At 39.8% G+C, this 17,865-nt stretch overlaps 1 protein-coding gene across 1 annotated transcript; it reads left to right on the top strand.

The window, feature by feature from the left end:
• Window positions 1-390: 390 nt before the first annotated feature.
• On the top strand, window positions 391-9,057 carry slc5a3b (solute carrier family 5 member 3b). Its single transcript, XM_022201943.2, has 2 exons — window positions 391-864; window positions 4,659-9,057. The coding sequence occupies exon 2, from the start codon at window positions 4,930-4,932 to the stop codon at window positions 7,063-7,065; it is 2,136 nt and encodes a 711-aa protein (XP_022057635.1). The 5' UTR covers window positions 391-864; window positions 4,659-4,929; the 3' UTR covers window positions 7,066-9,057.
• Window positions 9,058-17,865: the final 8,808 nt, after the last annotated feature.

Genomic DNA, 17,865 nt, shown 5'->3' with positions numbered 1-17,865 from the left:
CTTTTTGTTAATTGCTTGTTTTCATAAAATGTTTCTTGAATATTTGTTATTAATGTTATTGTACAGATTTGTCTTGTCGTCACTTTGCATTTCATTGCACATGCTGTATGAGGATGCAACAAATAGAAACTCCTAAATCTTGAATATTACAAGTGTTTTTGCATTGTTAGAAAAACAATAATGTGGAACGTTGGACGACTCTGTGAAGCTGACAAAAGATGCAAATATCTATATAGGAATGTCATCTTCCTTTCCAATAAAATTTTATATTGTTTAGTAGAGTTGTAGTAGAGCATATAATGTTGGTATTTGGAGTCAAAAGAGCCTAAATGCTCTTCCGCAGTTTCACAGAAACTGTGAAAGGTGGGCGTGCCGTGTTCGGCTTCCTCTTTTGAATTCTTCAAAACACACACCTGTCCTTCTCGTTCTCCCCCCACCAGCTAATAAAGACACGCAGGTCACCTCAAGACGTCCAGGGGATAATTAATTAACCGGGAGTAATTTCCAGTCAGTGTTTTAGTACCCAGACGCGTCACGGGTGTGCTCCACGTGTGGGGCGTGGATTTGAACGGGCGTCTATAAGGAGGAGAAGCGGCACTGCTGGACGGGCATCTGCGCTCGTATGGACGCCGAGGACAAGAGGAGAAAACAGCCTGACAAAGTCAGATAAGGGAAGAGAGAGAGAAAGAAAGCAGCGACCTTCAAGGAGGACGAGTTCTCAGCAGGAGGGAGCCACTTCTTCTTCTTCTCCTTCTTCATTCACATCTCCCCTAAGGGGCGTGGAGTGCCGCTTTAGCATCTTTAGCATCGTCTGTTAACGCTAGCTAACAAGGTGCATGTTTAGTGTTTTGACAAAGAGAACCGGTGAGTTTGTGTGTGTATATATGTGTGTTTTATCTCATGTTAAAAGTGTATTTATGCTCGCATGTGTCATTGTTAACCCTCAGTCTTTTATTATCTTGTCTCAGCTGACATCATTTCACCAATTAGATACCAGAGAAAATGGAGAGTAGTGTTAAATATTCACACAGCAGTGGCTAATAGCGACTACAAAGCTCCCCGAAGATGCGCAGCTTTCTGCAGTCGGATGAATGAGTGACTGTTCTAGAAATTTCCTACCACCTGATTGGTGCATCTGTGCCGTCATGTCTGGTGTCGCCTCTTCCTTGTATTCAAAGGAGGCAGTGTGAGGCTGTCAGCCACATCTGGCTCATTAATTAACCCGTTTTAAAGTTTGAAAATGTGGAGAAAAAATAAAATGTTTCTTTAAGAGCGTTAAAAAAATCTACCAAAATCCAGCGAAATGGTTGAATTTTTTTGTAAACGTTCTTAAAAAAATATTAGAAGTTTTACTGATATATATGCGATCACTTTAGGTATTTTTAGGATTTTTTGGAGATTTTTACTAATTTTTAAAAATATTTACAAGAATTTTCTTGCCAAATTTGGATATTTTTTTTAATTTTCCAGAAATTATTGGAATTTTCTTTTTGAAGGTTTTGTAAATTTTGAGAAATTTGGGGATTTTTTGCTGAATTTTTTTATTTTTTTTCAGGCAAGGAAACAATTTTTTGTTGCCAGTAAATGAGGACAACAAGAGGAAGTTTTACTGATATAAATGTAATCGCTTTAGGTGTTTTAAAGATTTTTTTTGGACGATTTTTACTCATTTTTTGAAAACATTTACAAGAATTTTCTTGCCAAATTTGGGGATCTTTTTAAATATTACTTGTTAGGAATTATTGGAAGCTTCTTCCTGAAGGTTTTGCAAATTTTCAGATTTTTTTACTGATTTTTTGAAAGGTTTTTACAGATTTTTTGAAAATATTTACAAGAATTTTCTTAGCAAATTTTGTTGATTAAAAAAAATTGTCAAGGTAAATTTTTAAGGAATTAATGGAGTTTTCTTCCTGAAGGTTTTGCAAATTTTCAGAAATTTGAGGAATTTTTTTGTAGATTTTTGGGGGATTTTTTTCAGACAAGGAAACAGTGTTTTTTGATGCCCATAAATGAAGACAACAGGAGGGTTAACGTAGCATTGTTCTGTTTCTGTACACCAGCTATCCATGTCTTTACTTGCCCCATTATTCAGCCATAATTACCAGGTAGAATATCTCCTGTGTATCTGGAATGTAGTTGAGCAAAGAAACGCAAGCTTATGTTGTTGTGTCTGGGTGCGGTAAATTTGACTCTCTGGCAATCGTTCGTGCCAGAACTGATCTGTCGGCATATTTCTTGGCTTCTGGATATCTGCAACAGATTTTCTTATTGCAAAGCATTAGTCTCATCATAGTGGCTAACACTGTCACCTCGCAGCTAGAAGATCTCTGGTTCGCACCTGAGATCTTTCCGCATTGAGTTTATGGTCATCTTGATAATAGTTTTTAATTTTATTATAACGCATTAGAAACACATATATCAACAATTAATAAGAGTTAGTTCTTAGTCAAAAACCCTTTAATCAAGGGTGCCTTTTTAGAATTAGACAATGATGCTGAATTATACTTTAACCCTCGTGTTGTCCTGCAGGTCAAAATTGACCCGTTTTAAAGTTTGAAAATGTGGGAAAAAAAATTCCACATTTTCAAATTTTTGAAAAAAAAGAAATGTTAAAAATGTTTCTTAAGAACATTCACAAAAAATGAATTTTTATGTGAATGTTCTGTAAGAAAATATTAGAAGTTTTTCTGATATATCTTTAGATATTTTTAGGAATTTTTGGAGGATTTTTACTCATTTTTTGAAAATATTTACAAGAATTTTCTTGCCAATTTTGGGGGATTTTTTTTTTAAAATAGGACTTTTAAGGGAAACTTTTAAGGAATTATTGGAATTTTCTTCCTGAAGGTTTTTCAATTTTTCAGAAATTTGGGGATTTTTTTTTTTTGCTGAATTTTTAGATTTTTTTTTTCAGACAAGGAAACAATATTTTTTGATGCCCATAAATGAGGACAACAGGAGGATTAAAAGTCAAACATGTTGCATTGAAGGGGTGCACAGTGGCTCGGTGGTTAGTAGAAGATCCTGGGCCTGGGATCTTTCTGCATGGAGTTTGCATGTTCTCCCTGTGCATGCGTGGGTTTTCTCTGGGTATTGACTTCCTGCCACTGTCCAAAAACATGTTGAAGTTAATTAGTGATTCTAAATTGACTGCAGGTGTGAATGCGAGTGTGACTGTTTGTCTCTATGTGTAGCCCTGTGATAGACTGTTACCTGTTCAGGTGTCTCCTGCCTTCACCCTAAGTCAGCTGGGATAGACTCCAGCCATTCCACGACCCTAATGAGGATTAAGAGGTGTACAGATAATGGATGGATGGATGAATTAGTTTAATCACCTTTGTTGGAAGTTAACTGCTGAATAAAAGAACCTTTGGTCAAAGTTAGTTTTCCAGTAGCACTGACAACACTATTTTATATTATTTTGGCAGTGGACTAAGAGACTACTACATAAGTAGGTCTTGGCGTACTGGGAGGATAGTGATTATGTTTTATCCTGCGTTATGTAACTTTGTAAGTAAAATTACATTCAGTTATTGGATGACATTGCTGTATTTCAGAGCCAGAATCTCTTGGGCAGTTTATGGTGAACACATGGCATGTAGCCCTTGATGATGAGATGGTGGAACGAAAACAAAGACTTCTTTTATAGAGAAGGGTGGTTATGCATAAGGCATGGTTTGAAGACGAAGGCGTGGGGTTATTTTCTACCACGCATGGCAGACTGAAACCTCAGGAGAGGCCAGACATCCAAATTTGTGTGTGTGTGTGTGTGTGAGACTGACACAAAACAGATGTGCTCACAAACCCCCATGCATATTACTTTTTGCTGACATAGAAACTTAATTTGTTCCATTTCATAAATATCTGTTAAGTTTTTGATTGTTTAGAATACAGCAAACTACACATTTAGTACCTACAGGTTGAGGTCACTGGTTCTAGGCTGGGATATGGTGATGTCACTTTAGATGTATATATAGCATATGAGATGATTTATTGTATTTTCTTTTTTAAGAACATGAAATTTTTAATTCAGCCTTGTTTTATGTGATTAGTTAATGTCCTGTTGGCTTATGTGTCCCTTCCTTATGTATTTATTCATAGCCTAAGCTGTATAATAGAATGACACAATTTCGTTTGTCGTGCTCGTCTTGAACATTTTTTAAAAACATTTTCGTATCAGTGTGTAGGCATGTTTATCCTATAGAATGAAAAGATTGTACAGAGCAAGGCACCACATTAGGTAACGTACAGACTACTTAGTCTTTGGCTATATGTTTTTGTTCTTTCTTGACTCTTCTTGATGTCTTACATAATGTGTCTGAAGAATTTACAGTGTTGTAGTTTGAGCGCTTTTATGTTTGAAACGATTAAGGAGGGAAGTCATGGGCAGGCTTAACCCAAGTACTGGCTTGGAAAAAGATTGCATTTGTAAGACCTACTCACGTAAAATTGGCAATCTTTCATATCTGCAGTGTAATGTGCCATGAATTTTGTTATAGATTGTGATGTTTAGTTTGATGGCAGTAACATTTAAACACCACTTTGTGTTTCTATCCTGTTCTCAGAGAGGCTGTTGTCAAATGTAACGCATTTGTCTTCGGTGTTTTTCCCTCTCTATTTAAGGCTCTAATGAGGTGTTTGTCTTTGCTGTCTTGCAGGAATGTTAACTCTAGGCTTTTCTAGACCAGAAGCCTACAACATCCTCCTCTAAAACTAGAACGACCTCAGTGCCGGTGGATAACCCCATCCGAAGCACACCTAGTGAATTTGACCTGACGGTGGATTCTACAGCTTCCGTCCAGACAGCAAACACCAAAGCATTTTCATTGCTCCTTTTTTCTTATTAATTACATCGATAAACTTGACTATATATATGAATATATTTTCAAGCTTTACATCCAAGAGATTTTTCTAAAGTAATCTGTCACTATGGGTCCTGGAATGGAAGCAGCGGACATAGCGGTGGTAGCACTGTATTTTGTCCTGGTGCTAGTCATCGGGTTTTTGGCTATGTGGAAAGCTAACCGTAGCACTGTGAGTGGCTACTTCCTGGCTGGACGCTCCATGACATGGATAGTGATAGGTGCATCGCTCTTCGTCAGTAACATCGGGAGTGAACATTTCATAGGCCTGGCTGGGTCAGGCGCAGCAAGTGGCTTTGCTGTAGGAGCATGGGAGTTTAATGCACTGCTACTTCTGCAGCTGCTTGGCTGGGTCTTTGTCCCCGTGTATATCCACTCTGGAGTCTACACCATGCCTGAGTACCTGTCAAAACGCTACGGTGGCAACAGGCTAAAGGTCTATTTTGCTTTCTTGTCTGTTTTACTCTACATTTTTACCAAGCTGTCTGTGGACTTGTATGCTGGAGCACTCTTTATTCAGGAGTCCCTGGGGTGGAACCTTTATTTGTCCATCGTTCTGCTCATCAGCATGACTGCTCTGCTCACTGTCACTGGTGGATTGGTGGCAGTGCTGTACACAGACGCCCTTCAGGCTGTTCTGATGATTGGTGGAGCCCTGACCTTAACCATCATCAGCCTTGTCAAGGTTGGCGGGCTAGAGGGTGTCAGAGCTAAGTACATGCAGGCAGTTCCTAATGTTTCTGCTATAATTGCCACTGGAAACTACACTTATTCACCTTCCTGCCGCATCGAACCTAAACCAAACTCGCTACGCATCCTTCGAGGCCCCCTGGATGAAGACATCCCTTGGCCGGGCTTCATTCTCGGCCAGACCCCTGCATCTATTTGGTACTGGTGTGCGGACCAAGTCATCGTTCAGAGAGTGCTAGCAGCAAAGAACATTGCTCACGCTAAGTGCTCAACGCTCATGGCTGGATTTCTCAAGATCCTGCCCATGTTTGTAATAGTGATTCCAGGAATGATCTCCCGCATCATGTTTGCTGATGAGATTGCCTGCATTGGGCCAGAGCACTGCATGGCTGTGTGTGGTTCTCAGGCCGGCTGCTCAAACATCGCCTACCCACGCCTGGTGATGGCGGTGATGCCTGTGGGACTCAGGGGTCTTATGATGGCGGTTATGATCGCTGCTCTGATGAGTGATCTTGACTCGATCTTCAACAGTGCAAGCACCATCTTCACCCTGGACATCTACCAAACTGTTCGGAAGACGGCATTGCAGCGCGAGCTCCTAATTGTGGGTCGCATGTTTGTTGTGCTCATGGTGGGAATCAGCATTGCTTGGGTCCCAGTCATTATTGAGATGCAAGGCGGACAGACGTACCTCTACATCCAGGAAGTTGCTGGCTACCTCACGCCACCAATTGCCGCCCTTTTTCTGCTTGGTGTGTTCTGGAAACGATGTAATGAGAAAGGTGCATTTTGGGGAGGCATGACTGGTTTCACGCTGGGTGCCCTACGACTGATCCTAGCCTTTATCTACCGCCAGCCTCGCTGTGACCAGCCAGATGACAGACCTGCCTTCATCACTCATGTTCACTACATGTATTTTGCAGCTGGCCTGTTCTGGATTTCAGGGTTTGTGGCAGTGGTGGTCAGTCTCTGCACCTCTCCTCCAGACAAGGAGCAGGTTCGCACCACCACAGTCTGGGGGCTGCGCAACATTCAAATGGCCCCCGCGAAGGACAGAGATGAAATGTACCGGCTGACCGACAAGAACCATTGCAATGGCGATGGACGACTCCATAAAGAAATGCCCCCAGATGTCAGAGAACAAAGGTGTTTGGATGGGGCAGATGTCAAACTTCTGGTCCCATCTACTGACCATGATCCAGCAACACCTAGTGCAGAAACATCCCCCGCCACCACTCCTGCAGAACAGTTTGGTAAAGGAAGGATGGAGATGAGCAGAGCAGAGGAAGGCCACCATGGCAACGGGGAGACTAGCAAGTGTATGCGCTTACTCGACTGGTTTTGTGGATATAAGGAAGGAACATCGAGCGCTGATCAGAAAGTGTTGCAGGAAGACGCAAGAGTCATTGCAGAGATGTTGTACGAGCCACCTAGAGTGAAACTGCTCCTCAACTTGGGTCTGCTGTGCGTCTGCTCTGTTGGCATCTTCATGTTTGTTTATTTCTCACTGTAGTGAACCCTGCACTGAACTAATGGGGACAGTTGTGGGGGCTTTTATGTAGGTGGAAGGTATGTGGGAGGTTTGGGGCTGTTACAAACAGTTGAATTTTCAGAGACTTGAGAAGCTCTGTCTGTAATATTTACAGTTGTCTTTTGTAGCTCTCTAACAGGGATCCAAGCTTATTCTAATCATTTTTTTTCAAAATGATTAAAGCTTCTCCACATGAAATATAAACTGACTTCTCTGTAACTTTGAATCTCATTCGCGTGTCCATTTTGTACAGCGCTTGTTAATCCTGCATTTAGATTATCTACTGGGATTTTTAGAATTGTACTCTTAAGTGAATTTAATATTTGCCTTATTTGACATATGCACTTGTCTTTCTTATGTGTATTGTGAAAAACAAATGTATCCTGTGATTTAAGCTTTTTTTGGTTCCACTCTTGTTGAGAGTGACATTATTTCTGTAGTTATTCTAAAACTATTTTAGGTTACAGGCAGTTTTGTACAAATTTCTGCTGCTGAACACTGATTATTACTATGCTATATCAGTAGAACTTCAAGTATGTGATTACTTTAACTTCTGTTGTACCCTGGATGATCATTTTAAGGTTAAATATCCTTTTATTTATATTTTTCTGCTTGAGAGAATGTGTAGAAATGAAATCAAAGCCTCTCTTTCTGGAAGAGGTCCATTACGTGTTTTGGATTATAAATTTAGGTGCGAAGAAGCGTTGTTTTACTGCTGGTGTTGTGTATGATCATTATGTTTATGGTGATTATTAAAGTTACTGATTTTATTTAGCCTCTAAAATCATTTCTTTGAGTTTACAGTTAATATTTGATATGTAGCGTATGTATAAGTTTGGCAGCACAGGGCAGAGACAGAAAAGAAGCACAAGATTATGAGTTTTTCTTTTGTTTTCTTTGTCATTCTAAAAACATATAGATGGGATTGGCTGTTTAATGTGTTGTCTCTGATGACCAAATTCCAGTAATATCTGGAGCTGTACTGCTATTTTTAATGGATTATATACTGCGTTTTCTACTACTGTGTTTTTATTGTTGAGTTGTTTTGTGTGGCTGTTATTTGTGTTATAATTCAAAACCAACATTCAGCTTTTTATGCACTACTATTGTAACAAAAAGCCACAAGTACCAACGCTCATGATTCTGTACACGTTTATGTTTAAAGACATATCTCATTGTATGTTTTACTTAAATGGAAAAGGGTGTCAAGTTTGTTCCATTATGTTAACATGTGTGTACAATATATTTCAGGGCTCATTGCATTATCCACAATATACATTTTCTTCTATAGTAAGCTATCTCTTGTGTATCTACTGTGTGTCACTGCAGTGCTGAACTGTCATTTGAGTTTGTTTTAAGTGCATCTTTTATGAACCTCCCACCGAATGTGTCTTATTGCGCAATGCTTAAAAAACAGTCAAAGAACACTAAAACTGAGTTGTTTTATGTCCTGAAATGTTTGTGCAGTGAATATTACATTTGTTTAAAGCCGTAATCAGCTCTGTCATGCAGTATGTTTTTAGTCAGAGGAGAATATTGGAAAACAAATGACATTTCAGACATTTGTTCCCTGATTAGCACATCACTGGATGACGTTATCATGGGTGATTGAAGCAGGTGTATAAAGTCGCTGGCCTTCTGGAGTGTGGTCATTACTCCCACACAACACCACCTTAATACCAGAGTACAAAAAAAAAACAAAGAAATACGCCGTGTTTATATGTATTGTGAAAATTTGACAGCTATGTTGAATAACCTCAGTCCAAAACGTCGGTGTCGTAATGCGATAGGCCCATTGTTACCGGTGTCGGTCATAAATGATGCATCACATGGAGAATTGATAAGCGATGATTGTTGTGTGTTTGGGAAAGAGCTTTAAAACTTGTTTTTTCTTTCTGAGAGAAATACATGGCTATTTTTATGGATTTTATTTTTAGAGATTGAAAATAAAGTTTGTGTGGAGACCAAAAGTGAGATGTGTTTCCGTTCTTCATATTTCAACACACACATATTCATACAGAGGTGGAAAAAAGTTTCAGACACCCTTAAAATTTTACACAATCTCAAATATTGTCATGAAATATTTTTGGAAAAATCTTTTGCCTTTCAGGAGGTGTGGCTGCATTAGACAGACACAGACAAATAGTTTTTTTTTTTTTGTTTTGTTTTAACAAGAAAATTAATATTGTTTGCTTGTCTGAAAAAAATCCAAAATTTCAGCAAAAAAATCCCCAGTTTTCTGAGAATTTGCAAAACCACCAGGAGGAAAACTCCAATAATTTCTTAAAAATTTTATTTAAAAAATCTCCCAAATTTGGCAATACACCTCTTGTAAATATTTTTTAAAAAATGAGTAAAAATTCCAAAAAATCCTAAAAATATCTAAAGTGATCACATATATATCAGTAAAACTTGATATTTTCTTTAAAAACATTCACAAAAAAAAAATCACCCAAAATTTTTTAAAGAAACTTTTTTTAAACATTTCTTTTTTGCCCCCCCCAAAATGTTCAAAAAGTCCCCAAAACTGTTGAAAAATGTGGAAACTAAAAATATTTTTTTTTCCACATTTTTAAACTTTGAAATGGGTCAATCTGACCCACAGGACGCCACGAGGGTTAAGGATTTGTTTAGTATTATGACTGTGATTGTACTTAGAGAAGCTGCATTTGAAGAGGGCACATAAGAGTGATTCTTATTGCTATATACATACAAATGTATGGGGTGTCTGAACGTTTTTCCACCACTGTATATACAGCACAGACTACCATAAAGTCAGTGCATATTATCATCAATTTGAAATGTAGTGTAAGCTAGTGGGTTTTTTTTAGAATCCTGTAAAGACTGTTGCATTTTTAAAATGACCATGTGATTGTCAGCTACACACGTGGACAAAATTGTTGGTACCCCTCAGTTAAAGAAGGAAAAACCCACAATTCTCACTGAAATCACTTGAAACTCACAAAAGTAACAATAAATAAAAATTTATTGAAAATTAAATAATCAAAATCAGCCATTACTTTTGAATTGTTGATTAACATAATTATTTAAAAAAACAAACTAATGAAATAGGGCTGGACAAAAATGATGGTACCCATAACTTAATATTTTGTTGCACAACCTTTTGAGGCAATCACTGCAATTAAACGATTTCTGTATTTGTCAATGAGCGTTCTGCAGCTGTCAACAGGTATTTTGGCCCACTCCTCATGAGCAAACAGCTCCAGTTGTCTCAGGTTTGATGGGTGTCTTCTCCAAATGGCATGTTTCAGCTCCTTCCACATATGTTCAATGGGATTCAGATCTGGGCTCATCGAAGGCCACTTTAGAATAGTCCAACGCTTTTCTCTCAGCCATTCTTGGGTGTTTTTGGCTGTGTGTTTTGGATCGTTGTCCTGTTGGAAGACCCATGACCTGCGACTGAGACCAAGCTTTCTGACACTAGGCAGCACATTTCTCTCCAGAATGCCTTGATAGTCTTCAGATTTCATCGTACCTTGCACACTTTCAAGACACCCTGTGCCAGATGCAGCAAAGCAGCCCCAAAACATTACTGAGCCTCCTCCATGTTTCACCGTAGGGACAGTGTTCTTTTCTTCGTATGCTTGGTTTTTGAGTCTATGAACATAGAGTTGATGTGCCTTACCAAAAAGCTCCAGTTTGGTCTCATCTGTCCAAAGGACATTCTCCCAGAAGCTTTGTGGCTTGTCAACATGCATTTTTGCAAATTCCAGTCTGGCTTTTTTATGAGTTTTTTTCAGCAGTGGTGTCCTCCTTGGTCGTCTCCCACGAAGTCCACTTTGGCTCAAACAACGACGAATGGTGCGATCTGACACTGATGTGCCTTGGCCTTGGAGTTCACCTTTAATTTCTTTGGAGGTTGCTCTGGGCTCTTTGGATACAATTCGAACGATCCGTCTCTTCAATTTGTCATCAATTTTCCTCTTGCGGCCACGTCCAGGGAGGTTGGCTACTGTCCCGTGGGTCTTGAACTTCTGAATAATATGAGCCACTGTTGTCACAGGAACTTCAAGCTGTTTAGAGATGGTCTTATAGCCTTTACCTTTAAGATGTTTGTCTATAATTTTTTTTCGGATGTCCTGGGACAATTCTCTCCTTCGCTTTCTGTTGTCCATGTTCAGTGTGGTACACACCTTTTCACCAAACAGCAGGGTGACTACTTGTCTCCCTTTAAATAGGCAGACTGACTGATTATGAGTTTGGAAACACCTGTGATGTCAATTAAATGACACACCTGAGTTAATCATGTCACTCTGGTCAAATAGTTTTCAATCTTTTATAGAGGTACCATCATTTTTGTCCAGGCCTGTTTCATTAGTTTGTTTTTTTAAATAATTATGTTAATCAACAATTCAAAAGTAATGGCTGTTTTTGATTATTTAATTTTCAATAAATTTTTATTCATTGTTACTTTTGTGAGTTTCAAGTGATTTCAGTGAGAATTGTGGGTTTTTCCTTCTTTAACTGAGGGGTACCAACAATTTTGTCCACGTGTGTACTTCCAAAATACAAGAACTCTTGTAAGCATCTGTTTACAAAGAATTGCTAAATGGTTTTAATTCAGACCAGATCAATATGTTCCCTTGTGGTTATGTTAGAACACACACTCACACACACATATCTTATTAGAACCTTTGAATAACTGCACTATTTGTCAGTAATCTTGTGCAACTTCTCTCTGATTGTCATGATTAAAATATTGCTTCCAAAGCTCCGCAGAGACGAAAGCATTCATATTTGGCCGGGGTTGCAATTAAATTACCATCTCTATCAGCGTCTCTTGTATTTGGGGCTCTCTGTCAGTGCTGATCAGGATTACATAAACCACAGCGAGGCCCGATTAATCTGCTCACAGCCAGATGAGGATCGTCTGATTCCAGGAATCACATGAACCTCCATTTACTAGTTTAGCTCCATACATCCTTTCATCTTCTGTCCACCAAACCTTTCAGCGTGTATGCTTGATATGAAGCAGGTGAATATATAAAACACAAACCTATCAGATCATTTAGTGAGATGATCTGTTGACTAACACCAACGCTGTGTTTTTGAGGGCGATACGATCAACATTGTCCAGAATTAATCTCTTTTAGTCAGAGGGTGGCATTTAGAAGCCATGATCTGCATTCCTATTTAGACTGTGACTCATTCCTCATCACTGATGTCCCATGACTTCCCATAGCAACAAGTTAAAATGTAGCATGCACACTGCGAAGGGGAGTGTGTGGGTAGCAGCTGGTAATAGTTTGATAAAATAACATACCGTTCCTTCACAGGTTTTTGGCAGGTAACTTGAAGGAAACAGGTGAATAAGTAACTTTTCAGCAATAAAATCACAAAAAACCTTCATCGAGTCACCTGAAAACCTCTCCCTCGGTTCCACGCTTGATTTTTTTCAAGCACACGGTTGTGTAATATCAGTGTGATAACGTTGACGTGTGTGTGCAGGAAGATGTGATTAATGTGTGCATCATTCACTAAACCATAAATGTGAATGGCTATGACAGTTTGTGAGTAAAAATGGCCTTAATTCACCTCTGCTCACTGAGAAGTACATCCCTCTACACTCTTCAGGCGACTGTCAAGGAAATGATTAATTGTGGGTGAAATGCTACAAAAGCTGAGAAAACAATGGCTTCATTTATTTTCAGTGGTTTAATGCACCAAAGAACATTTACTACTTCTGTATGGTACAACAAAACTGATAAAATGTTACAAATGATATCATTTTTGACTGGGAGGCATGGCCTTTTTCATCTTCATTTCTTTCAGTTTAGCACCAGTTACTTGTTAAAATAGTACATTTTATGCTCCACTAGATTTATTAACAGCTATGGCTTCTTTAAAGAACTGGATGTTATATACAAAACTTTGACCAGTTTATAAAACATGTTACATTTTAATGAGAAAACCTGGTTTATGAAGAGAGTAAGCGAGCTCTACATACTACTTGTAGGTTCATGCTTTAATAATAGTTAAAAGTTGTGATAGTAACTGAACGAAGTACATTCTGCTGTCAATACTTTTACTTCCTTTATATAGTAATTGCATTGACAAGCCAGTATTATTACTTTGCAAATGAATACTTGATAGACCACTGTTTACTGATGTTGTACAGTTGTTCAGCTCTTCTGTGTTGGTGTAAAACACATCTATAGTGTGGCAGCCTTCTGATGGGAACCACATTTTGGATTTGCCGTATATCATTTCACTTCTTCACATTTTGCCAACTCCTCCACCAGCCCCCAGTCGACTCGTGCCCTCCCCTCTTTCCCAAGAGGAAAGTAATGATATTGTCCTTGTGGAAAAGTACTGGCATTCAGGCCATGCTTTGTTCATTGTCTGTTTTGGACAGTGAAAACACGAACAATAGTCTGAGACAAATGCTTGAAATGGATGGATTAGATGGAATGACTCAAGCAATATGCATTTCAGTCTATGTGCAGCTATTTGTCACCTTTTTTAATATGAATGTAATTATATATTGCACGATTATTTTGAAACAGGCTTGTATATTTCATCCACCTGCCCGCAAAACACACGGGTGATATTCTCAGATAACAGGGTTCAAAAAAATCACCAGCATCAAAAGGATACCCAAGAAGACCAATTTTATTAGTTGGGATTCCATTCACTCAAGCATTAAGCACATTTTCTGTTAATCAAAATGGTCAGAAATAACAGGAAACATTAATTTCTGTCAGATAAGGTGACACAAGCTCATTTTACTTTACTGTATGTGAACTGATCTTACTGTCGGATGTAGTCTGTCTCCTCAAAGAAACCACAGATCTAAAGATTTTGAGTAGAACAACGTAGCAGTCAGATCTGTGTAGGATAAGATGCTGTTTGCCTGAAGGAAAATCAAGACGGATTTTCCCCAGATAAATAATAAAGGTAGCCTAATCTCCTCAGTCTATGCTCATATCCTGTTTCCTGTGTTAGTGTTAAGTCTCCTGGTGGTAATTCTTTAAAACGCTAGAACTCTCTCATGCCCTTAACGGATCCTCATGTCCTGACACTCTGCCAGCATGGAATGACTGATATTATAGATGGATGCTTGAGAAGAGGCTTCAAGCTATAGTTGAAGTTATGTAAGTATGTCAGTCCTGGCAGCAGTGTCAGGATTTAGTCAGGTTCATTTTAGGACATGAAAATCAAGGTGTATGACTGTGTGAGTCTGGATTACCATAAACAATTCATAGGAAAAGTGGAAAAACATCAAATGCTGGAGTTAACTTTTCATACATTATGGCACTTCCTTAACTGATAGAAAGTCAGTGGTCCTTTATTGGACACATTTGTCCCCATTTCTCCTCTTTATTGAACATTTAAGCTGCATGCCAACAGCATTCATAAGGTAATCACATAATCCAAGATACCAAGATGTTAACAGGAGTCTTTAACCCAGATAGTTTAAGGCCTTTAAAACTCTCCACTTTAGATATTTTAGTGCTTCATCACATTAAATTTCAAATTTTCCTTTATGGTTTCTTTATTTCTTTCATCACCAACATCTGCATTATAATAATCAGCAATCAATTCTTATTAACTGCTCCTTTGTGGACTCATCTATAAAATCCTCACATGGTGCATCCACAAATGTTTAAGATTATCACCACTTGAGCCAGCAAGACAAAGTACAGTACTGAGGTCTACCAGTGTGCAACAAGGCCTAAACAGCCACAGCAATGGAAAATTCCCTTCTAACTAACTGCCCACTCACACAGCTAACTAGCTAACTAACCCTAGTCTTCATGAGGCATGGCGGTGGGTGTTTATGCACTGTAGCCCGCTGGTTTGAGAAAGGCGACCAGAAAAATGGCAACCCCCCCATAACCACGGATGTGCTCCCGAGTAGCTTTAGGGAAGGGGAAAAGGGATGCTCCAGCCACCGTACTCCAACACTACAAATACTCCCCCCAGCGAAACCCAAAGGGGAAACGCTGCTAAACCTATCAAGGGAACTTTCTCTATCATGCACAGCTAGCTCAGCACTCACCTCTTCCCATCTCTGTGGTTCAAAACTCTCAAAGGACAGTCAAACAGTCTCCTTAGCCACCAACAACCCGAAGAAACGAGCACTGAAACACAAAACACCTCAAAGTACATTTCCCAGAGCACACTCAAATAAGCATTTTAAGGTTTACCAAAGCTGAGACCAAAGGAAGACTCACATGTATCGCCATGTTGAAGTTTACCTGCACACAGCCCACAAACTGCAACAGCTCATACTGCTGTGCAAACAAAAGTGCTCAATTCAAATGAGATTTTCCACAAAACTTACTTCAAGTAGAAGAAGCACACCAAACGGCAGGTCACACCTGACAATGGACGAGCCCCCAATTTGTTACGACTCGCTCTGTAGGCTGCAACAAAGGAGGAAATGCACAGAGCTTTAAGTGTCACAAAAGATTATTTATTGATAAAGACATATAATAATGGGGTGTGTTAGTGGGGATCAGTGGTGTGTGAGGGTGTGTGGTGTTAGTGGGAAATGTGTGGCGTGTGTTGTCAGGGTAAAACAAATCTAAATACCACCAAGGACCGCATGGCTGGCTGTAGGTGTGGAGTGGAGCAGGGACCAAACAAAGCAGAGCAGAAGGCAAAGAGCAGCAGAGCAAGCTTATATAGCCTGGTGCCCTTCCCAGGTGTGGCTGGTTAGGTGATTGCAGCTCCGCCTACCCAGAGACCTGTAAGAAGAGCAACAGCAGACAAAAGCTCTGGGGCCATAACAGTACCCTTTTAAAGCTCTCCACCTAAAACAGCATGAATAAGGTTCAGATAATTCACAATTTATGGTTCCAGTAGCAGTTCCCAAGTGTCCCTGTTAAAGTCTTAATCAAGCCACAACAAGAAGAGATAGGTTTGTTTTTTTCAGGTTTCTTCTCAAATTGAATTTCCCAACATCGGAGGTTTCATCTGATATAACAAACTTTTTTTTTCCATTTTACCCTCTGCTATCCCTACCCGGATCCCGAATGTCCTTTTTTTCCCTTTTCCTCAAGAAAGACAGCGTGCTCCTAGGCACAGCAGTCAGAACTGCCATTGGCAGGGCAGCTTGAATTAAATTTCATTGTATATGAAATTGTGCAATATAATAAAGTATGCAAAGTGTGCAAAAATAAAGTATCTGTGATCTGTGTGATTCATGAGGCAAATACGTCACCGTGCTTTAATTCCATATGTTTCTGACAAGAGGGAGGCAGCAACCAAACCAGTCATTCAAGTAACAGCTGGGCTCGACGGAGATAAGTAGTAATTAGGCAGCTCAGGAGTGGAGAATTGTGGGTGTCAGGCCTGTTGACCTCCTACTTATACAGAGATGCAAATTTCTGTCTGCCAGGATAATCCACTGAGCATCGGCACGGCTTTATAGTTTCATAGAAATTAGGATTCTGCCTCTCAAAATCTCTTGGTCTTCACTGGGTGCTGATAAATCATTATTTTTACTTCAGTGCAACACCAGTCACTCACAACAACCACTGACCAGTGAAGTGCATAACGTCTATCATCTTCATCGTAGCAGTGCAATGATCTGCAGAGAAACTTAAGTCTTTGCATTGATGTGGACGTCACTTTGATGCAATCAACCCACCTACCCTAGACTAAGCATGCTGCCTCCCAATGCAGAGGTAGTCATCCAGCGGAACAGTGTGTCCTTCTCAGGAATGTCTCAAGGCATCAGATGAGAGGGAACAAGCTTAATCTGTTGAGGCTCCACCCCACAATACACAGGGCCCAAATGATCCATTGCCAACATCCAGCCATAGGTCACCCCCAGAGGTCGTGTGCCCATTGCCCAACAGGCCAGAGCTGTTGTGGTGCTACAAGGGGGACCCATACATTATTGGCTTAAATGTTGTGACTGACCCATGCATGCTATCACAGGGATGAGAATTTTCCGCGGAGCCGCGGAATTCCGCGGATTTTATCATTGCCAGGGTCATTCTTGTGAATCGTCTAAATTCGAGGAGAAATTTTTTGGGGGGGTGAGGTATCTTTATGGTCGGCGAGTCGTAATATCGAACGGCTGCTAATATCCACCGCGCTGAATGCTAGCTACCACTCAGTGACAGCAGTCATGTACAGTACTGTAATCGAATCACCATGAAGTGTAGAGTCCAGGGATGGGAATTTTCCACGGATCCGCCGATTTCCACCGATTTCGTTTCAAGTTTGAACACTTTATTGTCGCTGATACTCCCGCGAGATGGTAACGACGTTAACGATAGCTTGTTAACGACGATTGTAAACGGCTCAGCGATTGGAAGTCGCTGCACTGCTGCCGCCGCAACACAATTGCTGTCATAATGGGGCTGAGTAGATGAGGGGCCGACTTTGCTGGGGACCGACTTGACTGGTTCCCCTATCAACAAGGTGTGCCATTCTGTTGACTCATAGTCTGTTGAAAGTTTCTCAGGGTTAATCATACCGACTATCACTGTTTATTTAAGAAAATGTAAGCAGATTATACTTCTTTGTAGATGCAACCGATTATTTGTTTGGTTTTATAATGAACGTCGTGAGTTGTTGCATTTGGTGCTTTGCTGCTTTAAAAGGAATGTCAGGTTCATCTTTGGATGGTTGCCATTGTCCCTCTTGTGGAGGAATTTCAGAGGGTGTTGTCTAGTTCACAAACTTTCCATGATCTCACCTCTTTGCATATGGGAAAGTCATCGGAGATTAGAGTGATCCTGGAATGTTGATGCATAATGGCAGCAAACAGTACTGAATACAGTGTTTTTCATTTGTGTAGTC

The sequence above is a fragment of the Acanthochromis polyacanthus genome, chromosome 14, assembly GCF_021347895.1.
Source record: "Acanthochromis polyacanthus isolate Apoly-LR-REF ecotype Palm Island chromosome 14, KAUST_Apoly_ChrSc, whole genome shotgun sequence".
Classification (NCBI taxonomy): Eukaryota; Metazoa; Chordata; class Actinopteri; family Pomacentridae; genus Acanthochromis; species Acanthochromis polyacanthus.
Note: the sequence above shows the minus strand (reverse complement) of the source record. Positions and strands in the feature narration are given on the sequence as shown.

What these genes read in the sequence shown, in the direction of transcription:
- slc5a3b (XM_022201943.2), top strand. Translation starts at nt 4,930, where the DNA reads ATGGGTCCTGGAATGGAAGCAGCGGACATAGCGGTGGTAGCACTGTAT.